This window comes from Miscanthus floridulus, chromosome 17, assembly GCF_019320115.1.
Source record: "Miscanthus floridulus cultivar M001 chromosome 17, ASM1932011v1, whole genome shotgun sequence".
Taxonomy (NCBI): domain Eukaryota; kingdom Viridiplantae; phylum Streptophyta; class Magnoliopsida; order Poales; family Poaceae; genus Miscanthus; species Miscanthus floridulus.
In genome coordinates this window covers 99,382,396-99,406,869 of record NC_089596.1, presented here as the reverse complement: position 1 = coordinate 99,406,869, position 24,474 = coordinate 99,382,396, and the positions used below count along the sequence as shown (strand labels likewise).

Sequence of the window (24,474 nt, the reverse complement as noted above, 5' to 3'; positions counted from 1 at the left end):
AAGTTGCCAACGACACTCGGGCCATCAAGCCTTCCCCACGGGATCATCCCGAGCAGTTCGGCGATCTGCTCCAAGTTCTCGGGCCTCTCCGACCAGCTGCTTTTCTTCTCTGGAATCAAGCCCACATCGCACAGAGTGATGGTGTTCGGCTCTTCACGGATGTAGAACCACTTCTTGTACCACTCGTCCAACGAGGTGTTCCAGGGGCAGTGCAGGTATTGAGCCTTCATGCCGTCGCGCAGGTTCAGGTAAACGCCTCCGGCGATCTTCGATCCACCGCTCCCTTTCTTCCGAAGACAGAATAGGTGGCGAAAGAGGTCGAAATGGGGCTGGAAGCCGCCATAAGCCTCGCAGAGATGGATGAAGGTGGAGACAAGAAGAATCGAGTTGGGATGCAGATTGCAAATCCCAATCTCATAGTATAGACAGAGACCCTGAAGGAAAGGGTGCACTGGAATCCCAAAACCCCTTTTGAAGAAATCTTCAAAGACCACAATCTCACCTGGTTGTGGATCGAGGAAGCTTTCTCCTTCCGGTGCACGCCATCCCGCAAGTGCCTTGTTGTGGAGCACTCCCATGGCGACGAGGTCCTCGATGGTCTGCTCGTTGCTCCGCGACTTCCACCATTCCTTCGCCATGACCCCGCCTTTCTTCTGGGCGTCTCTCTTCGCCATTAGTTCGTTCTTACGAAGTGGGTGGATGCGGGAGACCGAGGGGATTGGTGATGATTTTTGGGGAATAGGGTTCGGCAGGAGGAGGAAGAAGGTTGCGGCGGCGGATGACAATGGGGAATGGTATGAGTAACTTACCAGATCTGCATTATATAAAACAAAGATCACCGTCGTTTCGTCCGCCCGAGAATATTGGGAGTCGTGCGCACGCGCCGCAGACGGTTGTTCACACAACCTCGAAATCTGCGCCAATAAACGCGCTCCTTCGTTAACAGTGTACGCGCCTCTTCGTTGATGGTGTAAGGGGGCCCACACTGACACACCTCAATACAGGTGTCAACCGACTGTTTGCAAAAAAAAAAAAAAAAAAAAGAAAGAAAGAGAAGACAGAATGACGTACTATACCTATTTACTTTTTTGACCAGACGTGTCAGACTGGACTTGGCAGAGAATAGAGAGAAGTACACAAAATAATGGTACAAGCAGCGCAAGTGCTCGGGGACTGCCCAGACCACTAAAGTGCTCGGGGACTGCCCAGACCACTAATGTGCTCGGGGACTGCTCAGACCACTAATGTGCTCGGGGATTGCACAGACCACTACTGTGCTTGGATGCTGCCCAAGCCACTTTTGTGCTCGGGGATCGCTCCGACCACGGCCGTGTTCGGGGACTGCCCCGACCACTGCTTGCATAATGGTTCTCCTTGGCTACATGTGATCTGTACTCACATACAGTTAAGAGATTTTTCTTTAGACCTTGCTACAAGGCTCATACTTTGCCTTCCAGCAAGCTCGGGGACTAAGTGGGCACACTTCACCTTGCGGTGAATGTGTTTGTTTAAATTGACCTCTGTGTTTGAATGATTATGAGGATTATTAGTATGCTCGGGGACTGCCCCGACCACTGCTAGAATAGTGGTTCTCGTTGGCTACATGTGATTTGTACTCACATACAGTTAAGAGACTTTTCTTTTAGACCTTGCTACAAGGCTCATACCTCGCCTTCCAGCAAGCTCGGGGACTACATCGGTACGATGCACCTGCCGGTGCATCTCGTATCGCCTGTACGACGATTGGGTTCTCAACATAACTGGGAATTCTTTTTAGACCCTGGCACCACGTGCCTATGTCACCTACTACCAGGCTCAGGGACTAAGTGGGCACACTTCACCTTGCGGTGAATGTGTTTGTTTTTCGACCCCTACGCTTCTGATGATCAAAGATGCTACGCTTCAAGATGCACTTACATTTCTTTTCAGAAATACAAGTGGGCACACTTCCTGGGACAGATATCTTTTTCTTTTTTCTTAAGAGCACCATACATTCTTCGGACAACCTACTTCTCCGGTGATGACGGTGGTCGGAGGCGTCAAGAATTCAAGCCTCGCTTGTCGGAGAAGGTTCAAAAGGCGTGTCGCAGCATAATACATGATGCTCGGGGACTAGCTGTGGGGGTATTAACCCCTATACCCTTACGGCTAAGCTTGGGCTGGCCCGGATCGATGGGTTCAGTCCACCCGAAAGATGACGTGCGGCCCAGTTAACCTGATCGGAGTCCCGCACAAGGAATCAAGACGGATTTGGCAACCAAGCAGGATCCTGGTCGGTTAGAATAGGAATCCTTATCCGGCCAGATATGGCAGTTGTAACTGACTAGGATTAGTTTCCAGATCTGTAACCCTGCTCCCCGGACTATATAAGGCGGGCAGGGGACCCCTCTAAAAAATATCTCTCATTGACATACAGCAATACAAATCAGACGCAGGACGTAGGTATTACGCCTTCTTGGCGGCCGAACCTGGATAAAACCTCGTGTCTGTCTTGCGTCACCGTCTTGTTTGGGGCTTGCGCATCTGTCTGCCGATAATCTACTACCTTGGGCATACCCCTAGGTAGACTGCCGACCATATTTCGTCGACAGTTGGTGGCTCAAGGATTCACTCAAATTGAAGGCTTGGATTTTGGGGAGACCTATTGTCAAATACCTATACCCGGATATCTGAACCAAAGGATTAAGGAGCATCATGTCGCCTCATCCAATGGTTAAAGATGGAACTGCGATCTTGTCCGACTGTCGAGGGTCGGGCCATGCCTCATCCAACTCTAAGGACGAGGTTTTTGCCTTGTCTGACCCCCAGGGGCTAGGCCATGACTTGTCCAACTCCAAGGATGAGGTTTCTGCCTCGTCTGACCCCTAGGGGCCGGGCCATGCCTTGTCCAACTCCAAGGACGAGGTTTCCACCTCGTTCGACCCCTAGGAGCCAGGCCAAGCCTCGTCCAACTCCAAGGATGAGGTTTCTGCCTCATCCAACCCCTAGGGGCTGGGCCACGTCTCGTCCAACTTCGGGGATGAGGTCTCTGCCTTGTCTGACCCCAAGGCGTCATCTCTAACTCCATGGATAAGGTTTCCACCTCGTCCAACCCCAAAGCAGGGGCTCTGACTCATCCGGTCCCATGGGAAGGGCTCTGCCTTGTCCGACCCCCATGGGTCGAATTTCATCTCGCCCGGCCCCTAGGGCGAGATTTTTGCCTCGCTCATTCCCTAGGGGTTAGATTTGCTACCGGACAAAAGCAGTGGCCCTAGGGTAGGACCCGAACCGCTTCAACCACTATGGCATGGAGGCACACGCCCGGGAGCATGTCTTGGGCATGTCCTAATGTGACTGGTGGTCGCATCAGGCCATGCTTGGAGACTCACGTCGCCCATCCTGTCAACAGGCTGGCACTATGCTACCAACTCCCTGCCTAGCCACCATCCAACGTCAGTCGACCGGCGTTAGTTGACTTGCACTGTACCACCAGCCCCCCATATGGCCTTTGTTAGGGACCCTTTGACCATTTCATCTGCTTGGATGGGATGGAAGACAAGAATGATGCACGACGCCCGCACGTATGCTGCAGCGGCCAACAGGACCCTGGTGCGACAACGCTGCCACCACAATCTATAGGGTTAGCGGGACCCACATGAAGAGGAGGACAGCACACCTCTAGGAGCCTTATTTTCTCTTTCTTTTTCCCTCTTCCCTTCGGTTGTAACTCCTGCTTTCCCTTGGGCTATAAAAGGGAAAGCAGGGCGTCCCACTAGGGGACATCGAACAAGTGCATCTGATAGCATCGCATATCACACCACGTCACACTGGAACCACTAGCATCGAACCTTGAATATATAGCTAAGCAGCGATCGAGCTCTCGGTGCCCAATCAATCTTTCCACCAGAGACTTAGGACCTATTCCTCTCTCGCCAGTTTATAACCCTCTACTACAAACTCAGTGCTAGTAACATGAGCAGCCCAAAACTGAACGTAGGGACATTCAGCCAAAACCAGTATAATCCTTGTGTCCTCTTAGTACACCATCCAGGTCAGACGCGCAATATACAAATTTACTCGTTGGTGTTTACTTAAAACACCAACACCTATGCATCGGTGGCTAGGCTAGAATCAATTTGTATTCTACTTGCCTACACCGCTCATCATGATTTTAAGCTATATCAAATAGACGTGAAGAGTGCATTTCTCAACGGCCACCTATCCGAGTTGATGTATGTAGAGCAACCACCGTGCTTTGAAGATCCCAAGTATCCCAACCACGTCTACAAGCTCGACAAGGCGCTCTATGGGCTCAAACAAGCCCCTAGAGCTTGGTATGATTGCTTGAAGGATTTCCTACTCAAACAAGGGTTTGAGATAGATAAGGCCAATGCTACTTTATTTACTCACAAAGTCAATAATGATATCTTTGTTTGCCAAATATATGTCGATGACATAATATTTGGTAGTACTAATGTGGCTTTTTGTGAGTAATTTAGTAGGATTATGACAAATAGGTTTGAGATGTCCATGATGGGAGAGTTGAAGTTCTGCCTTGAATTTCAAATCAAGCAACTCAAGGATGTCATGTTCATAAGTCAAACCAAGTACACCAATGATATGTTGAAGAAGTTTGACATGGATAAGGCCATGCCCATCAAGACACCTATTCTGACCAATGGACATCTTGATCTTGATCAAGGAGGAAAGGACGTTGATCAAAAGGTATATCGCTCCATGATTGGATCCCTCCTTTACCTCTGTGCATCTAGGCCCGAGATTATGCTTAGTGTGTGCATGTGTGCAAGATTTCAAGCTAATCCAAAAGAATGTCATTTGATGGCCATTAAGAGAATCTTTTGGTATCTAGTGCACACTCCTAATCTTGGCTTGTGGTATCCTAAGGTCTCCACTTTCGAGTTATTTAGTTATTCCGATTCGAATTATGCCGGTTACAAAGTAAACCGAAAGAGTACTACCAGGACTTGCCAATTTATTGGCCGGTCTTTGGTGTCTTGGAGCTCTAAGAAGCAAAACTCCGTTGCCTTGTCCACCACTAAAGCCGAGTATGTGGCGGCCGGTGCATGCTGTGCCCAACTACTTTGGATGAAGCAAACTCTCAAAGACTTTGGTTGTGAGCTAACCAAGATTCCCCTTTTGTGTGACAATGAGAGTGCCATTAAGTTGGCAAACAACCCCATAAACCACTCTCGAACAAAGCACATAGACATCCGGCATCACTTTTTAAGAGACCACGAAGCCAAAGGAGATATCGCAATTCATCATATGAGCATCGAAAAGCAACTAGCCGATATCTTCACAAAGCCCCTAGATGAGTCAAGATTTTGTGCTTTGAGGAGTGAACTAAATATCATTGATTCTCATAACGTGGCTTGATGTCTTGCACATACTTTGTTTGAACTAGCTAGGAGAAAAGAATTGAGAAAATATTGTGTGACACTTTCAAAATCTATTTTATAGTTTTCATATGTGACTATTGCTTTGTGTTGAATGTTTGAAATCTAGTCACCAGTGAAAATGTTGTGTCCATCATATTTTTGCCCCATATGGCATGGTGAGCTCAAGCTAGGAAGTTTCTGAAGTTTCCTGCGTCGGAAATCCCAGCGTCCGTCGAAAGTTTCGATAGCCAGAAGTCCTGACTCTGGAGCTGGAAGTCCCGACTACCGGAAATCCTGGCTCAGGCCGAAACTCCCAATGCAGATCAGAGTCGGTGCCCCTCTGATCGTCCGTTTGATCACGCGTGACCTAGGGTTCACTTGTTTTGACTGTGGCCTAGCCAAGTAATTTGCCATTCACTGTCTCCTCTTCCCTCCCACCTGCCCCCGAGCCACCCTGCACCCTCGAGTCGCCTCGTAGCTACCGTCGCCTGCCATAGCTTCGCCCGTGTGCCATCGCCATGTTGTGTCCCTACAGGGGGCTCCGCCTGATCCTTTCCACCAGGAGCTCTGGCTCCGCCCTCCCTCTGACTCCACTCAGGAGTCCTGGCGTCTTCACCTCCATTCCTTCCCACCCATTGCTATTGTCATCTCCGCCTCCCTACTCCTCGCCGTCGTCGGTGGTGCTGTGAAGTCATGGATTCATTGGGGAAGGTTGTTCCTGTTGTGGATTTGCTCATGGTCGGTGTTGGTGCTATGGATTTGGTGCTTCTCCTCCTCTTCCAATCTCTATGGCTAACCATAACGTCCAATGTACCTTGTGATTTGGTTCTATTCTTCCTTCCTCTCTTCTCTTCTACCTTCCTTGTGTGAATGGTTGTGTGAATTTGGAGCCCCATGTATGGATTGGCCACCAAAGTGTGCCAGAAGTCCTGGCTCCAGGGCTGAAACTCCCAACCGCCAGGAGTCCTAGCTATCACCAGCACTTCTGACCCCTTGGTCGCTACTCTATCCATGTTTCTCCATCTCTAGGCTCTCGTTCAACATTCTTCTGCCTTGATTCTTAGTTTCTCTTTGTTTTCCCCACAGCGATGGCTTCTAGTGGTGATGACACTCCTCCCCGTTGTAGCGAGAAGCGTTCCAAGCGGAACCATGACCGTGCCAAATCCTCTCGGCCGACTGGACGCACCAAGGCATCACTCCCTCGTGACGCAGCTGGTGGTCATGGGGCCCGTGCTCATGCTGCTCATGCTCAAGCCCAAGCTCTAGTTCTGCCCGTTGGTGCTACTACTCAGGAGTTCGTTCCCAGCATTGGCAATGTGCCCATTATTGATCCTGCTGAGGAAGCCCTTGATCAAGAAGGAAGGACTATTGCTAAAGATGTCTGCACCATGACTCCCTCTCCTTCAGACTATTTTGGGGTTAGCCGGTTAGTTCCGTTCGCCGATCCTACTCCATCCATCCGGGAGCCTTAGCGCCCCCCAATCCTGCTCATGGCTACACCCCGCACTTGATGGTGGATTATCGTCGCCATGTGGCTGAGATTCGTCGTCAGCATGCACAACATCTCTATGATGAGACCAAGGATTTGAGGATTGAGTACCGGTGTTGGTAGCCGTTTCACTTTGATTTCTACCATCATTTGATGTAGCTCCACTTCATCAACAAGCGAGAGGCTCCAGTGATTGCCATGAAGGCCATTAACACCTTTGAGCTTAGCAAGCTGCCTGGCTTGGACATGACGCAATTGCTCCATGACTTGAGGAGGATGGGGTTGCAACCACTGATGGAGTTCCACAAGCCATGGAACAACAAGATTATCTATCAGTTCTATGCCTCCTATCACTTGGACACTCGGGCGGATACACATGTCATTCATTGGACCACCAAAGGCAAGCACTACAAGGTTGATTTCATTACCTTTTCTCGCCTTCTTGGTTTGGACCGTAGGGATCGCACCTCCACTGCCATCACTGAGATTTTAGCTCTTGCTATGGATGAGTATCCGTACATGTATTTGGATGGTCATCGTGCTGATGGGAAGACCGTTTGGTTGAAGCCCTACTACAATGTGCTCAACAACATTCTTCATTAGATCTTGTATCCCAAGATAGGTGACTCTACTAATCTCCGTGAGGATTCCCAGGTTGTACTTGATTGCTTTGGAGATGAGTTCACCAAGTTCTCCATCAGTTGTTATATTTGGGATAAGATCTTTGTGGCTAGTGAGGATGTGGTGAAGCACTACCCATGTGCTCCATTCATCATGCATATCATTGAGCGCATGTTAGGCATTCACTTCCCCTCAGATGCCCCTCACAAAGTTCTCAAGCTGTCCAACAAGACGTCATTTCAGGCAAAGAGGGAGTTAGAGGAGGCCGCTAAGGGAAAAGGCAAAGGCAAAGGTGCCTTGGGTTCCTCCTCACGTGTTTTTCCACCACGTGCTTCGCGCTCTCGCCATGCTCATAGTGAGGAGCCTCGGTCCCCCCCCTCCTCCGGTGGTAAGCCCCCCTAGCAAGTTCAAGTTCTTCATGAAGTATATGTTTGGAGCTTGTTGTGCTAGCGCGGAGCGTGAGCAAGAGTTGCTTGTGAGGATGCATCGGATTGAGCAGAAGTTGGACATTCACTCTGCACCGCCTCATGACTTGGAGCCACTTCGTGATCCCTTCGACCTTTATGATGAGGCTTGCAAGGAATTCTATGGTGAGTCGTTCGATCAGCCCCGTCGCCATAGCAAGCAACAAGCCAGCACCGAGGACGAGGAGTACATCAAGTATGATGATGACGATGACGACGATGGTGGTGATGATGGTGACCATGATGACGATGAGGACTACAAGGATGCGTAGTCGTTTCTTTCACGTGGCCTACCCCTTTTGGCACTTGTTGACAAAGGGGGAGTGTCAGGCTTTGATATTATTGTAATAGCTTAGTAAGTCACTTGGATTTAAAGACTTTAAAACTTTTAGCTTGTTTAAACTATGTCGTGTGGTGGCAAGTATGTGATGGACAACTATATATGTGTTTGTGATGGATGATTGTAGGACAAATTATGTTTATCTATCTATTAGCTTGTGTTTGTCTCTACTTGTGATGATGAATGTTTTACTTTGGATGGCCATGTATTGCTTCAAGTCCCTACTTTAAGATCTTGGCCATCATATTCTCTTTTACTTGTGTGAATATAACTTGTCATATTGCATCTCCTTTTCACGGATATATATTTGTTCACACTCACTAATTGCACCCCACGAATTACAAAATTTAGGGGGAGCTTTTGTCTTAATATATGCAAATGATGGATAAATGATCATCATTGAAATTCAAATTCATTGCATATATTAAGGGGGAGCGCTCCGTAAATTTTGGGGTTCAAAAGCCTTAAAATTCTTACATTCTTATGAAAGCCTAAGTTGGTTGTCATCAATTACCAAAAATGGGAAGATTGAACGTGCATTTGCCCCCTATGTGGGTTTTGGTGTATTGATGACATCCAAATTAGGAACTAATGAGATCTTAATGACATATATTGCAGCTTTAGTCCCTTGAAAGTTTTAAAGAGTTGATCTAAGATGAAATGGTATCCCTCAATTCTTCAAGTGCAAAAAGCGGATGAACCCAAAGCGCTCTCCAAAGCTTTTATATTTTGTTTTGGGTTTAGGTATGTCGTACTATAAAGAGAGATGCAAGTTTAGGTGGTCTAAGGAAGATAGAGTGCTCAAGCATAAAAATAAAATCAAAAGAGAGACACAAAATCACCTCACGAACACTTAGACATAGTTTGTGGACTTTTGGTAGTCGAAAGTCCCGGCATGAGCCGAGAGTTCCAGCTGTCGAAAGTCCCGACGTTTGGTGACGGAAGTCTCGACGCTTGCTGACTTAGCCGCTAGCCTGCCTGTGCACCTTCGCCCATCGAAAGTCCCGACGGGAGTCGGGTGTTCTGGGTGCCGAAAGTCCCGGCTCCCACCGGAAGTCCCGGTGCCCTAGGACTTAGCCCCCTGGCTCGGCTGTGCGTCGGGAGTCCCGATGAAAGTCAGAAGTCCCAACTGCCAGAAATTCCAATGTTCCACAGGGAGTTCCGGCTCTGGATGTGTTGACCACCTTTGACTGTGCCATGAATAGTGTTTTGTAGAAGGGCCACAAGTTCTGGCGATCTGTGTTGGAACTTCCGACGTAGATCTGAACGGTTGGATTCTACTATGAGTATAAATAGCTCTCTCCTCTCTTCTAATAGTTACCCACTCATTCATTGCTCAACAACCTTTGTCTAAAACAACTCCTAAGCATTCAAGGCGCCCCTATCCTCTCCCCTTTGCTCCAATCTTCAATTCCCCTAGGGTTATGAGTGAAAGGAGAGTGGATTGAGTGAGAAAATTACTTTGGCAAGCTTGAGCACTCAATTTCTTTGTTAAGCCGGTTGGATTTGCGTCTATTACTCTTGGGTTCTTGGAACCCTAGCCGGCTAGACGTCACCCAAGAGCTTCCATCTTGTGGAAGAGCCTTAGGAAGAGATGGGGATATTGATGAAGATGTTAGCCATAGAATCAAAGCAAGGTGGATGAAGTGACGACAAGCATCTGATGTCCTATGTGACAAAAGGGTACCACAGAAGCTAAAAAGCAAGTTTTATAGGACGGCGATTAGACCTGCTATGTTGTATGGTGCAGAATGTTGGCCTACGAAAAGATGACATGTTCAATAGATAAGTGTCGTGGAAATGCATATGTTGCGTTGGATTTGCGGTCATACAAAAAGGGATCGAGTTCGGAATGATGATATACGTGATAGATTAGGGGTAGGACCAATTGAAGAAAAGTTTATCCAACACCAGTTGAGATGGTTTGGATATGTCCAACGGAGACCTCCAGAGGCACCAGTGCGTAGTGGAATCCTAAGCCAGGATAGTAACGTAAAGAGAGGTAGAGGAAGACCGAAGTTAACTTGGGTAGAGGCAATAAAAGGAGACTTGAAAGGATGGAATATACCCAAAGACTTAGCCTTAGATAGGAGTGCTTGGAAGACAGCTATTCACGTGCCTGAACCTTGATTACTTCTGCTGGGTTTCAACTCTAGCCTACCCCAACTTGTTTGGGACTTAAAGGCTATGTTGTTGTTGTTGGGTTCACTAGCTCATGAATAAACGCATACTCATACCACTAGATCAATTGACCATTCAAGCAATAGTGGTAGGCTATAAATTTTAAAATTTCATTTGTTATGCATGATCCTATAAGCATGTACTATATGCACTAACAATATACTAGTAAGGGATGAGATGATCATGCACATTACAATGATACCTTTGCTATGTTGGAGTAGAAGATAGTCATTAGATTCTAATTTATTACTCCACTAGCAATGTGAAGTCTAATTATAAGCTTGGTGAAGACCAATCATTAATATTAAAATCCATTCTTTACCCATATGAATTGAGAACCACTAATGATCAAGTGCACTTTTCTTGTTGTGGTCGGCTAGCTTCATCCTTTGATCAATGCTTGCATGAGAGAACTAAGTAAGAGAATACAACTTGAATTGTCATGACTAGCTCTCTTTTGGGTGTTGGTTGCTCTCTTGATCAACCCTTTAGATTGCTTCAACTAAGAATCTCAAATGTCCTTTAGATCACCACTTCCATGTTAGCCTTCCAAGTACCACACTTGGTTTACCTACAAAAGGCAGCAAGCCCCTACACTAGGAAAAAGTGGCCTCTCTCCAAAGAACCATTCTTGACACTAACTTGAAATAGCTAGTGGAACCACAGCTTGGAGAAGGGCATCGGTTTCTGGAGAAACAGAGGGCACCTAGGCGGTATCCAGATTTGAGTGCGGGGCGTGCAGGGATAGCTCGGGCGCGCGTGGTGCGGGGCGCGCGGGGAGGGTTCCAAGGGTGGCGCGTCGGTTGGAAGCTGGTTGGGTCAAGTTGGTCCATGGTTTAGAATATTATTCTACACCTAGGGTGTAGAATAGCACATGTACTCATATGAATATATAATGTGATTTATAAATTGATGTTTATTGGTCAAACTTTGAACTTGTTGACTTCTTGAAGTGTGAGATATGCACTTATTTTAGGGCAGAGGGAGTAAGTCTTTAGAAAGTGAGAATTGTATTTTTTTAATAATGAAGGAAGTATAAGCGAGATAGAAATTTGGTGCACATGTGCTAGAAAAATTACATAATATACTCCCTACGTTCAAATTATAAGGTAGTTCTACTTTTTTAGAGAGTCAAAACATTTCAAGTTTGACCAAAATTATAGAGAAAATTATAAAGATGTATGACATCAATTAGATATACTATGAAAATATAACTAATTACGAATCCAATGGTACTTATGTTATTATTTTATTATATAAATTTGGTTAAAATGAAGATTCCTTGAGTATCTAAGAAAGTTATTAAAATGGTTTATAATTTGGGACGGATGAAGTATTGTATTGGACACTACTTCTAAACTTCCTTACATTGCAATTAAGCACCCCGTTTGCTATAAAGGATGGCGCATGCGCGTCATTTTGGTCTTGTTGACTTGATCATCTTTTATCTCATTGTCGCCTCTTTTTCTTGGATAGTTTCTTGAGGCCAAATGGTATGGTGGTGCATCCTGTTGCCCTGAAAGTCTCTTGGGCCTACTTGTACGAGTTTAGTAGGTCCTTCTGCCCTTCGTCACCTGTCGCCGCAGTAGGTAGCTTGGTCCCTATCATGTTTTCGACTCGGTGCTACAGCACATTTGCATTTGGAGTTCTCTCCTCCAGGTCTTTGGTAGAGTATCGTCGAAGTTGCGGTGTCACGGTGACGGACGTCTGCAGCGCGCGGGCGCAGGCGCATCCACTCAGCGGCTCAGCCACGCCGCCGGAGCCGTGCCCGTCGGCCGTCTGGCTCTCGGCCTCGGGGTCAGCAACTCTGACGAGTTACCTACTGCTGCTACGGTTACTGGTACGGTGGTCCCATCCCACGATTCCGCGGTCCGACAGGCCCACGCGGCCACGCCACGTTGCCACCGCGTGGACGGCAGGTCGCGCCTCGCTCGCCTCGTCCCGCCCCACACGTCATCCGCGGCGAAATTTCACGGGCTGACTGACACGGCGAGTCAGTACTCAGTGGGCGACGACCCGACCGGCTCTGCTCAGCCTGCTCACCTCACCTCACCTGCCCGGCGCGGGCCGGCGGGGACGGCGACCGCACGGCGAATAAAAAAAAAGGCGCCACGTTCCTCTCCTCCTCCTCTCCTCATCTCTCCACGGTCATGTTTAGTTCACCGAGAATCTAAACTTTGGCACTATAAAAAAAAAAGAAGATTTTTTATCGTATCAAATTTATAGTATATACATAGAGTATTAAATATTGACGAAATCAAAAATTAATTACACAATTTAGTTGTACTTTATGAGATAAATATTTTGAACCTAATTAGTTAACTATTAGACAATTATTACCCGATACAAACGAAAATGTTACCGTATGCACATAATTCAGGCGGCGGCAAATTTGGGCGCAACTAAACGCGGCCCACATCTCACTCTCACCTCCCGATAAGAGAGGGCCCTCGGCTTCCCCTCCCTCCCCTCCTGCGCTCCAGCTCCCCTCCATCCTCGGCCAAAAAACTGCGGCGAGCTCCGATCCGATCCGACTACTCCCCACGCCGCAGAGGCCGTGCGAGCTGGTCGCGCGGCGGTCGAGGATAGGAGAGGCGCGGCGCCGTGGCTGCCACCGCCACAGGAGGACGAGAGACGAAAGAAGAGGAGCCGTATCCCTCCGCCCACTCCGCTCCCGCCGGACCGATCGACCCATGGACTCGGAGCACTGGATCTCGCGCCTGGCCGCTGCGAAGCGCTTCTACGCGGCGCAGCTCGGCCACAGCGGTGCGGCGACCGCGCTCCCTCCCGTCCCGTGTTTCCGTTCCGCTGGGTTTGCCTTTGTGGCGGCGTGGTTTCTGACTGCTTCACCCTGGGATTGCTTTTGCGGGCGCAGATCGGTCGGGGATGGAGGAGCTGGACATGGACGAGGAGGTCAGGCCCGAGTTCGCCTGCCCCTACTGCTACGAGGACCACGACGTCGGATCCCTCTGCGCGCACCTCGAGGAGGAGCACCCGTTCGAACCCCAAGCCGCGGTGAGTGCCCCACACCGGGTGCCTTAATCTGATGTGTTTTGCTTCCTATGGATGGCTAGAGAGGATCGAACAAATTTGTGCTTGGTTGACCTCGATGGCTAGAGAGGATCGAACAATTTTGTGCGTGGTTGACCTGGGGACAGACCTCACGATGCTAGTCGTGTAGGTGCTGATGCTTGATTATATGGGTTAAATACCTTGTCCTGATTGGAATTTGAACTATCAGCTCGTTGGCGTTGACTTGAAGAACGAGATTGTTTTTTTAGATCCATGGACACGAGAAGTATTAGAAAGATTGTATTATTTGATACTTGCACTATTCTTTTAGTCTGCCTAAATGAAACTAGAGTTTTGGGATATGAGTATATATATGACCAGTTAGAGCTAGGGTAGCTCTTCTCGGAGATGCAAAATGAGAGCTAATTTGCCATTCGTCAGTGTTATAACCCTGTGGCTTGAGTTTTTGTCAACATACAACCATGGACTGAAGCCTGCTACAGAAAAGCTTACAAATAGGTATTTGGAGAAGAAAGGTTTCAAGTTTGATCCAAAGAATGAACAGCACTGGCTTTGGACCAGTGAACTGAAACATCAGTTTTGGAAGGAACACAATAACTCAGTATCAGGGGTAGAACTTCTAGCTTATCCTAAGTTGTAGATTTAAGAGTTCTTAGTTGTCTCCAATGTTATAGGATCTGTTGCGTATCGATTTGAGGATCCCTTCTCTTTGCCTCAGTTGAATTGATCTTTTATTTATCTGTTCTCCCCCCCACCCCCCAAAAAAATGTGTACCATGTATGAAACACACCTTAATGATGTTGTTGCTTTTATGCCGTAATAATGATTCATTTTGCTGGTTGCTTTCTTGCCCTGATTTTTCCACTGCCCATTTCAGGCTTGCCCTGTGTGCTCTGAGATGGTTACGAAGGATATGGTTAACCATATTACTATGCAACATGGATATTTATTTAAGGTATCCTCACATTGTGCACATGTAATTCGTGGTTCTTGATCTCACCAATTGATACATCAAAATGTAGCTGCTCAATTTACAAAGCTCTTTTTACCCTTGAAACTCATTCACCTTCTGACCTCCTGCAGAATCGTCGCCGGTTGCGCAGATTCGTTATTCCAGGCAGCCAGGCCCTTTCTTTACTGAGCCGAGATCTACGGGAAGCCCATTTGCAGGTGCTTCTAGGAGGTGGACATAGGTCAAGCAACAATAACAGCACCACAAATATTTCAGCTGATCCTCTTCTGTCATCATTCGGCCTTAGCTTCCCTGCATCAGATGCAGAGCAAACATCCAAATCGACTATTTCCAGTCCTGATGATGCTACGATGGTAAAAGAAACGCCTGCTCAGGCACGGAAGTTAAGGTATGTTTTATACACATCCATGCTAAAATGAAACACTAGTATATCGGCTTACAACCTCATTATTTTTCGCCCAATCACGTGAACACCATAATCTTCAGGTTACTTTCTGGACTAGTTCAGAGTCTAGCTGAATGGTCTTGTGTGATAGGGAAATCTTATGTGGCCATGCAAATCTGAGCCAGTAGTTTTAGTCTGTTAGATAGCTCATTTTTTTCCTTTGATAGCCATGCAAATCTGAGCCAGTAGTTTGTCTGCTAGAAAGCTCTTTTTTTTCCTTTGATGGATGCCTTTTATTATAAATTGAATATTAAGTCTTCCAGCCAGCAAGTTGGTTCCGTTGAAAAATGATAAGCAGTGTAGTACCAAGCTTCTCTTCATTATTTTTACGGTTCAAAAAAAAAAGACTTCTCTTCGCCTTTTGCAACTTACTATTGTGTAAACGCATTAGATAAAGCAGGTTGTCCATGCGATCATTAAATCCTCTACCCATCTTACAATTGATTGTACACCGTTCAGTCATCCGCTGTCCTTTTTTGCTGGCACAGTATCGATTCGTCCCTCACAAGTGAAGAAAGGGAGCAGAAACGGAAGCAAGCCAGCGTCAGAGCCACATTCGTGCAAGACCTGCTGCTCTCTACTCTATTCGGGGACTAATTAATCAGGGCGAGCCAAGTTATCACTGGAAGGGTGCTTCCCGGTGCAGGTCTGCAAAGACTAGCGTGCTCCACCCAACTTGCTGAATTCCTCGACGGAACATACGCCCGCATCCGGGGTGCTATCCTTCGTCCCCTCCAGTAAGGTGCAGAGTCGATGTGGGCATGATGTGTCTTCTAAGTTATTGTAAGCCGGTCTCTATCTATCTTCAGTTCCTTCACAACTGACGATCAGCATGTGGTATGCATGCAAGTCGCGGTTGTGCGTGTACCTCATCTGTGTCTGAACTCTGAAGCATTGGTTTGTTGTACCAACATAATAATAATGTTGCAACAGCGGATGGCTATGCATACACTGCAGTGTGTAGGAGCAATTAAACGAGTTCCGAAACTACAGCGCATGATTATACACTGCACTGTATAGGGAGCAATTAACGAGCTCCGAAACTGTCTATATTTGGATGTCGTTTAGTCCATGTGCGCCAGACCACCAGTGAAGCGTAAGAGCCTGATATGGGTCCTGTTCGCTTGTCTTACGAGCCGTACTATTTCAACGAACAAACAGTGTTTTACTCTCACAATAAATTAGCGAACAGTATTTTCAGCTAAGTGAACAGGACCTATGCACTACTGTGCTTGGACCAGGGCTCCTCTGCCTTTTTGTGTGATCTCTGATCTGGCCTTATCGTAAACAGAAAGAGGATTCGATCGGTTTGCTGTGGTTGGCGGCACGAGCGGCTGTCTCCCTTCAAAGAATGTTGAGCAGCGTCTGTTCTGAAAAAAAAAACCGGACCGGTACTTTATCCAACCCACAACATTCAGCGAGTGGATGTGTTTCCTCGGTCGCCGAATAGGCTATGACGATGAGAGGTGTTGACACGGCGTGCCGCGATGCAAGCCGAAGGTCGCAGGTATCAGCAGAGGTCGGAGAGATTGGTCGGCAATCAGTTATCATGACTCCACAATTATACCAAATAAAAATCCCAGTTCATAGAAACTGCTGGAACGAGCTCACTTCATAAGAAAGTAGTAACAACCCCGCAAACTCATGATATCATCCCCTGATATGAAGGTCGCAGGTATCCGACTCATGATATCATCCCCGCAAACTCGCAATTCAATTGAATTTATTTCAAAATCAAGTCAATTCAACTTCACATCCATCTCTTTCTCACAACTCAAATTATCGTATGTTTCACATATGACAACTCAACTGGCGTCTGAGCAGATGAACGAGCTCAACACTTCATAAGAAAGTAGTAACAACCAACAAATTATCATATATTTTTATATTGCAAACGTGCGTGTGAAAGTCCACGGGTTACAAGCACATATGTCCATTAAAAGGTGGACATATGCCAGCATCATTTTAACTAATCTAAACAGTCTTATTTCATCTCGATCCTCCAGCTAGAAAAAATAAGCTGGTGAATATGTAATCCTGGCTGATAAAAAGATGCCAGAGGAAATACCTGAAGATTTCCAACGATAACGAAGTACATACCGAGATATATCACACAAACAACTCATGAGTAAGCGTGACAGCTGCATTTGTCGTTCTTAACTATCCAGACCATGCATGAGGAGCTACCCCATGGCCAACAGAGCTCAACCTATCATGCGGGTGGTTATATTCTGCAGGCTGGCCTGCAGCCACCATACGGAGTGAAAGGCCCTCAGCTTGATCCTTTGAGTAACCCATCCGAGCAACCTTTTCAGCAATGTCTACTGGATGGTTCTGCACTGACTGAGGTCCCAAGTGATGAAGCACCATGGGAGCACTGCAATGTGCTTGTTGATTAAGGACAGCAACAATAGTAGCAGGATTGCTGGAAGGGCTTCCATAAGCAGGGCTGTAGGTCTGTGCATTCCCTTGTACCGCATATGATGCGACACCACATGGATTAACTTTGCTTGGCTGAGGTACAAATGAGCCATTGTTGAGTGAATGAAGTTGCTGATGCTGCTCCGCCAATGGAACAGAAACTGTGTTGCTTTGCACATAAATAGGAGCAGCTTCATGGTGCTTCTGCTGGGATGAGGAAATTGTAGAGTATGAAGGCGGCACGACCATGCCTCCGGTGCGTGCCTCAGCGTTACCACATGCAGACTGATGAGCGCCATATGGAGGATATACTAGTGTGACCTGTGGTGTGCTATGAGCATGTGGAGAGGACGTTTGCAGCTGAATCATCTGTGCTGGACCTTGCTGGATATTGCTGTACTGCTGCTGCTGTACCACCTGTGGTTGTGGTTGCCTTGCCTGGGACTGAACCTGCTGACCGGTTTGATGTTGCCACTGATGCTGCGGTTGAGGGTAGAACTCTGGTGCCTGACTGCTTACCTGAGGTACCTCAACTACTGTCTGTGGCTGAGTTTTCCGAGTGTGTGTCTGCACAGATTGAGCAGCAGCCTGGAACATTTGGGCCTGTCTGTGCTCCGGGTGACTTTGGCCTCGCATACAGTACACTGCAGTTTGGTTCGAGCGCTGGGGGTCTTGTACTGGTACCAGTTGCTGTAGAATAAGGCCACTGCAACTTTGGAATTGCACAGCAGGAGACTGAACAGCATTTACTTGGTGCAACGGCACAAGGGCAACCTCATTTTCTCTAGTCATGAAAACTGATGGGGCAGTACCTTCACTCTTTTGTGCAGAATCCTCATGTACTATCTGAAGTTTGCTCATTTCTTTCTGAGTTTCGGCAAGCTCTTGCTTCTCCTGAACGACCTGCACAGATTTCTGAACCTGTCAATGAAAGTAGGTACAGTTATGAGTGAAACTCTTAAAAATGTCATCAGAGTTAATGAAACCATAAGTTGGACATAACTGAAGAAGGTAACAAAAAAGTGCAAAGGATGTCAACAATGAAGTTTATCTCGGTAGTCTGCCACAATTTGAAAATCTACAGAATAGGCATTGTTACAACTTGTTGCATTACTACCAGATCTGATCTTTCTTTCTTTCCTTTTGTGTGTGTGTGTGGGGGGGGGGGGGGGGGGGGGGGTATATGAAACTTGTTTGCTAAGCATGTGACAGATTTCATGTGTTTTGCATAAAACCTAACTACTCACAATCCAAATATGACTGCTAATCTATGCACACTAAGCTGATAACGTGTTGTTACCAAAGCATAAAGATTCAGTTCAAATGGATCTTGATGCACCACTCTGCATGAGCAGTGCTAAGACTCGATAAGCTTGTGTGTATTCCTGAGAGATCCCAACAAATCAATAAAGTGCGTGTCTGCAGAAACTGATCTAATGTTCACTTGATGAATGTCTAATGATTCAACTGAAATACCATTCCACCGTATTTCAGTTACATGATTTAATTGGAAAACACCGTCCATTCTTTCTTTCTTTCTTTTCTTTTTTGGAAAAGAGAGGATCTCTGCTTTTATCGAAAGTAAAACACAGTCTGTTCATGACATGCATTTTGTACTGTTCAGCCATACACCAACACTACGGAAAATTGTACCCAAACAATAGCCTATAAGAAACAGGATATGGAATCTAGTTACATAAAAATTTGAAACCAAACATAAAGCGTTCAGAGTTTATGGGTGATGGATACCTCACAGTAGACAGTAGTGCATCATGCAACAGAGCTCAAATAAAAACAGCAAAGTACTCTGATATTTCAATGTATAAAAAAGATATACCTCTTTCACTTGCTTTTCAAGGCACTGGAAGTTGAGATTTGCTTCGTTATGATAATCCATCACATCACTTCGTAATTCTCCAATGGACCTTTCCAGCTTATAGCAATATAACTCCAATTGTGACAGCCTACCGCTGATAACTTCCAGAGAATTCAATAAGTTATCTGCTTGTTTCTTCATGCAGCTTTCTATAGCGTCTGTCACGATTTTTTGTTTAGAAATTTTTTCTTGCTCATGGAAATTAACAAATGACATCAGCAGTCTGTTCTCCTGAAAATCCTGATTCATTGAGATAATAGACACATTAGATCACATAGGATGAACATAAAAGTTTAGCATATAAGATGGACAATCTCTCTTGTGCCTAGGTACAGAGAACAGAACCACAACAACTTCACGTATCACTGCATGGCACCTAAGGACAAATCTCCTTAGGCAGTGTTGCCCCTGATTGTCATGCTACCCTAGTTGTAGCAAGAGCCCCAGGAATCTGAAAAGTCAGCTAACAGAAACGAGAAGTCTCCACCCGAAACTGGTTAACTCGTCCACTCCTTTTACTCCAACGGTCCAGAATAATCAGGAAAACAGCAGAACCAAGCGTACCCAAACCCTACGCTTCAGAAGCGGCTAATGAACATCCAAATCCGCAGTCACACACAGGCAACAGACGATAACCCCACAACCATTGGCACAAATCAGAACAAGGCAGCAAGGTGCACCCCCAATCCCCGGCAACGAGCAACGAACGAACCGACCGCTCATGTCAACGCACCACGCGCACACGAAACCACTCCACAACCGTTGGCACAAATCAGAACAAGGTGCACCCATCCCCGGCCACGAGCAACGAACCGGCCGTCGCTCTTGTCAACGCACCACAAGCACACGGAACCACTCGTTTCGGAGCCTGGACACCTACTACTGTACTCCCTCAAGCCCAAGACAGCGTCAGGCGCGGAGATCTCGCTCGGATAGATCGAAAGGCGGGCGGGCTCGTACCTTTTGCCGGAGCGCCTGGTCGAAGGAGCAGCGCTTGGGGTCGAGCGAGAGGCCGAAGGCGCCGGAGACGGATGCGGCTGCGGGGCGTGCCGGGGACGCCATGCTGTGCGGCGGTGATCGGCGGCTGCGCTAGGGTTTCCTCCGGGGCGGCTCTGCGGTGGTCAGAGGATTCGCACGGGAAGGGAAGCGAAGGGACGACGAAAGGGAGGAGGAGGCGTGGGCGAGGAGTGGAAGCCAAGAGAAAAGAGGAGTAAAAGCGAAAGAAGCGTTCGAAAAAAGCGGTGCAAAGCGAGCGAGCGGTCGGGCTGGTGGGCGGCGGGGCGACTGGCGAGTTCCGGTCCGGGGGCGCGGAGGAGCGCGGAATAAATACGGCGGGGTGGTGGCGCCGTGCCGTGGACCCGTGGTGTGGTGGGGGGAAAGGGTAAGGAGAGGGGGTGGGCTCGGCGGCCACGCGACCCGAGGGCGGCTGCGTGCGAGCCTGCCTGCCTACGCCTCTGCCCGGTGCGGACCGCGGGCATCCGCGCGCCGCTCGCGGTTTGATTGGTCAGGTGGACCGTGCGCGTTGCCGTGCAGCCGAGACGCCCGTGATCCGCGCGGGTCAATGCCATGCCGCCTGGTTTTATTGCACCGCACGCGAGGCCTGAGGACTGCGTGGGGGGTGGCGTGGGCGCGGGGACGCGGACGGATCGCCTGCCGCCGCTGCGATCGCCGTACGGGTACGGCTGGCAGTGGCAGGTACGAGCACCATTCGCCGCGTGTTTCACGACTTGCAGTCATCCTGGTTGTCCGGCCTCCGGCGGATGGGCGGTGGAATGGCGGACGGACACGGCACCCCCGTTCCCCGCGGATCGCCTAGTGTGAAAAGTTGACGTGGATAGGAATGCCCTCGCCCATCACCGCGTCCTAATCCCGTGCGTGCGACACTGTAGATCATACTAGTGGTCTTCGATCCTGGTCGGCAAGTCGTGGTTTGCAGTTAGACCCGTGTACCATGCGTTAGTGTCGGAATGACATCTGGTCGTTTTTGGCTCCGGCGGCTGCTGCGTCGATCCGACCTGCACTGTTTGACAGCAACGACACGGAGACGTGAACGTAGCACAGAGACGCGTTCAAAATAGACGGGCAGGCTGTATTGACAGGTTGGCTGCCGAAAGAAAATGCCCAATTGACAAGTCAATGGTATCCCGTTGCTTACAAAAACCCAACTTGTATATGGACTACTCGTACGCTGCACTTCCATCTAAAGATTTCTTTCATAGGCCTGCTTTTCCAGACCTCAGACGTTGATCTCCCGCCCAAATCTGCAGCTGCAGGCGTGCCCACAGACCAGGACACAGCACGGCCACACGAAACCAAAAGAGAGAAAAAGATGGCGTTGCATTGCGTTCTGGTTTCTGGTGGATGCTGCCGGGACAACCAGACACGTAGCGGCACCGTACATGTGGCTCGGCTCTGCGGATAGGCACGGGGGCGAAGCGAATCTGGAAGTGAGATGTCACGCTGACTTGGATTCGGTGAATAATAAGAAAAAAAAAACGGAGGGGTTGGTGGGTGGCTGCCGGCTCGTGACGTCCCCTCGCTGCTCCGCCACACGAAGACCTCTGGTGGTCTCTGCTGGGCTGGGCGGGCACGCAACGGGCGTATTTTTTGATACGGTGTGGGAATGGGGATGTGGCTGGCGACGCCCCGGTTATCCCTTTCGCCGGGCCACACAGTGCCGCGTGCCGCCACCGCCCACCGGCAGCGGGGGAGACATGTGCGCGACGGGGGAATCCTTGCACGGAATTCGGGTCTGATTTTGTGCTCGGGGGCTTACGGCTTGTTAATTTTGTTACGAGTGGCAGTGGCCCAGTCAGTGCAAGTTGGGCGACGGTGACCCGCGCTCGCTGGGCGTAGGATGTACGCGTTCTTCTAGTTCTCCCTCCGTCCGAATAAAGGTCTGAAAAGAGTCATTTTCGTATTTTATTGAGTCAATTGAATTTTACATTGATAAAACATATAAAAATACTACTCTATAATATTTATAACGCATAATAAGTATTATCGATTAATCATGAAATATATTTATCGATACTATTTTCAACAGATCTAGTTAATTCTAAAGAGTTTGACTTAATTTAAATCTAAGATTGCCTTTTTGAGACAGAGTAAGGCCATGTTTAGATTGAAAGTTTTTTCAACCTGATGAATAGTACCACTTTCGTCTTATTTGGCAAATATTGTCCAATCGTGGACCAACTAGGCTCAAAAGATTCATCTCGTGATTTCCAACTAAACTGTGTAATTAGTTATTTTTTTACCTACATTTAATACTCCATGCAAGCGACTAAAAATTGATGTGATGAAGAGAGAGTGAAAAAACTTGGAATTTTGAAGGGAACTAAACAAGGCCTAATGATGTTTTGAGACAGTGATGACGTTGAACAAGATTTTTGCGAAAAAAGAAGAAGAATCGGGTCTTCATGTCACACGTGAGTCACATTTACGTGGCTACTCTATCTACGTCCTGTTCATTTGAGCTTGTTTGACTGATAAGTCATGGCTGAAAGTACTGTTGACTGATTTGGTGTGTCAATGTTTTTAAGGCGGTAAAGCGAGGCGAGGCGACCAACTACCGCCTTACGCTAAAGCGAGTAAGGCGTAAGGCGAGGCGACGCCTTACGGCCATCCAACAGTAGTATATAAAAAACAAATTGTCGTCCAGATTCCAGACACAAAGTAAAAGTGAGCAAAGCACCCAGCAAAACAAATATAAACAAATTGGCATGCTGTTGTCCGGCTCGAAAGAAGAGGCCACAAGCAAGTAGAAAAATACAGAGCAGAGGAATCAATCAGTACCTGCTGAGCAGAGGAGGCGGCTCGACAGAAGACTTCAGGAGGCGGCTCGGCGGACCAGAGGAGGTGGAGGACCAGAGCAGCGGCGGACCAGAGGAGGCGGCTCGGCGGAGGACCAGAGCAGCAGCGGACCAGAGGAGGCGGCTCGGTAGACGAGTAGAGGACCAGAGCACCCGCCGCGGCCCCACAGGAGGCTGGTCCTCGTGGCTCGGCGGCAGCGACTTCCTCCCGGCGGCGCGGGAGAACGCGTCCGCGCGGGCGAGGTGTGGCTTCCGGTTCTTCCCCTGCTCTCCCGCTCGCTGGTAGGTCCGCTTCTCCCACGTGCTCCTCTCTCCGCGCTCTATTTCTCCCGCGCGTCTCTCTGCGCACACCAATTTCTCTCGCGCGCCCACTCTTTTCCCCGCCCTTTCTTCCGTGATTTCCTGCCGCCCAGAACGGACCCCTGTATGGCGCCCGCCACGCACGATTAGGCGCGAATCGGACGCCAAATCGACGACTTCCGGACGCCATGGTAGTAAGGCGGACGCCATACCAATCTGAGGCTTGTCCCGCCTGTAGCGCCTTGCCGATTAGGCGACGCCTTAAAAACATTGGTTTGTTGGCTGATAAGCCATGATTTATGTGGCTACTATATCTACGCCCTGTTCATTTGAGCTTGTTTGGCTGCCATGACTAAAAATAATGTTGGCTGATTTTGTGTGTGTTTGTTGGCTGATAAGCCATGGTTTATAAGCCAAACACACCAAGCGAACAGGTTGCTAGGCTAACGCTAACGGGTGTGAGTTCGCGTGGACCGCATGGACCAATCCTGATGCACGGACACGGCCTACTAGCTATTACGTATGATGTTCATATACGAACGCGCCATGCCCTCGTGCAGCTGGTGCAACCAGGTCAACGCCGTGTTTATTCAGGTACGGGCGTTTGAGCGTAAACAGGCTTCCTTCCATCACAGGGCTCTTGACAATTCACATTGTCGCCGAGGCTCTCTACAACGTTGATGAAATGAAATGCACACAGCTTTCTCACGCGTTTCCCTACCCTGCACGCAAATACGCGAATGAAGTACTAAAAAATTCAACGTGCCGATTTGAAATGGTCTCATCTACTTTATCGTAAAGTTCAAAATGTCAATTTGGCTGAAAGAAACATGGTTATTGGCTGATTAGAGATAGAAAATGACGAGGATCAATCGTACTCGTTTTGTCAAGTAAAAAGTACAGGATTAGTTGACAAGAATGCACAAACAAAAGACAAGAAAGCAGTCATGCACTAATACCGGAGAATCCTGAAGAGCTGAACCGCTGAAGATTGAAGAAACGAGAGAACAACTAGTATGGACGAATTAAAAACACGGGTTGGGCCGCCGAAAACTTTGCGGCAACATGGCCTCTTTGTGCCAGGACGATTGAGGCCCAACATGGAAGTGGGCTGCGGCCCCGTGACGTCGTACCTGTA

General features: G+C 48.1%; 2 protein-coding genes and 1 long non-coding RNA gene across 4 annotated transcripts; 2 read left to right on the top strand and 1 right to left on the bottom strand.

The window, feature by feature from the left end:
* The first annotated feature begins 12,899 nt into the window (after positions 1–12,899).
* LOC136517540 (protein DEHYDRATION-INDUCED 19-like) lies at positions 12,900–15,875 on the top strand. Its single transcript, XM_066511132.1, has 5 exons — positions 12,900–13,239; positions 13,349–13,488; positions 14,384–14,461; positions 14,590–14,867; positions 15,413–15,875. The coding sequence occupies exons 1-5, from the start codon at positions 13,167–13,169 to the stop codon at positions 15,519–15,521; spliced, it is 678 nt and encodes a 225-aa protein (XP_066367229.1). The 5' UTR covers positions 12,900–13,166; the 3' UTR covers positions 15,522–15,875.
* A 905-nt stretch (positions 15,876–16,780) lies between these two features.
* Positions 16,781–20,780, bottom strand: LOC136517224 (uncharacterized). Of its 2 annotated transcripts, none has more exons than XM_066510755.1 (3): positions 20,182–20,780; positions 19,183–19,461; positions 16,781–18,248 (listed from the first exon to the last, which is right to left on the bottom strand). In XM_066510755.1, exons 1-3 carry the CDS (start codon positions 20,281–20,283, stop codon positions 17,085–17,087), a joined length of 1,545 nt encoding a protein of 514 aa, XP_066366852.1. In that variant the 5' UTR covers positions 20,284–20,780; the 3' UTR covers positions 16,781–17,084. The 2 variants fall into 2 exon arrangements, with proteins under 2 accessions (XP_066366852.1, XP_066366851.1); XM_066510754.1 differs by having other exon boundaries at positions 16,781–18,266; positions 20,182–20,779.
* A 1,978-nt stretch (positions 20,781–22,758) lies between these two features.
* On the top strand, positions 22,759–23,983 carry LOC136514901 (uncharacterized). Its single transcript, XR_010773887.1, has 2 exons — positions 22,759–23,082; positions 23,116–23,983. It is a non-coding gene; the product is annotated as an uncharacterized lncRNA (long non-coding RNA).
* Positions 23,984–24,474: the final 491 nt, after the last annotated feature.

Bases quoted from the DNA above. Each gene is read 5' to 3' on its own strand.
- LOC136517540 (XM_066511132.1), top strand. From the start codon at position 13,167: ATGGACTCGGAGCACTGGATCTCGCGCCTGGCCGCTGCGAAGCGCTTC. The intron at 13,240-13,348 runs GTGCGGCGACCG...TTGCGGGCGCAG, and splicing joins GGCGCAGCTCGGCCACAGCG to ATCGGTCGGGGATGGAGGAG. The intron at 13,489-14,383 runs GTGAGTGCCCCA...TGCCCATTTCAG, and splicing joins CGTTCGAACCCCAAGCCGCG to GCTTGCCCTGTGTGCTCTGA.
- LOC136517224 (XM_066510754.1), bottom strand. From the start codon at position 20,283: ATGGCGTCCCCGGCACGCCCCGCAGCCGCATCCGTCTCCGGCGCCTTC. The intron at 19,462-20,181 runs GTACGAGCCCGC...TCAATGAATCAG, and splicing joins ACCAGGCGCTCCGGCAAAAG to GATTTTCAGGAGAACAGACT. The intron at 18,267-19,182 runs GTATATCTTTTT...TTTCATTGACAG, and splicing joins TTGAAAAGCAAGTGAAAGAG to GTTCAGAAATCTGTGCAGGT.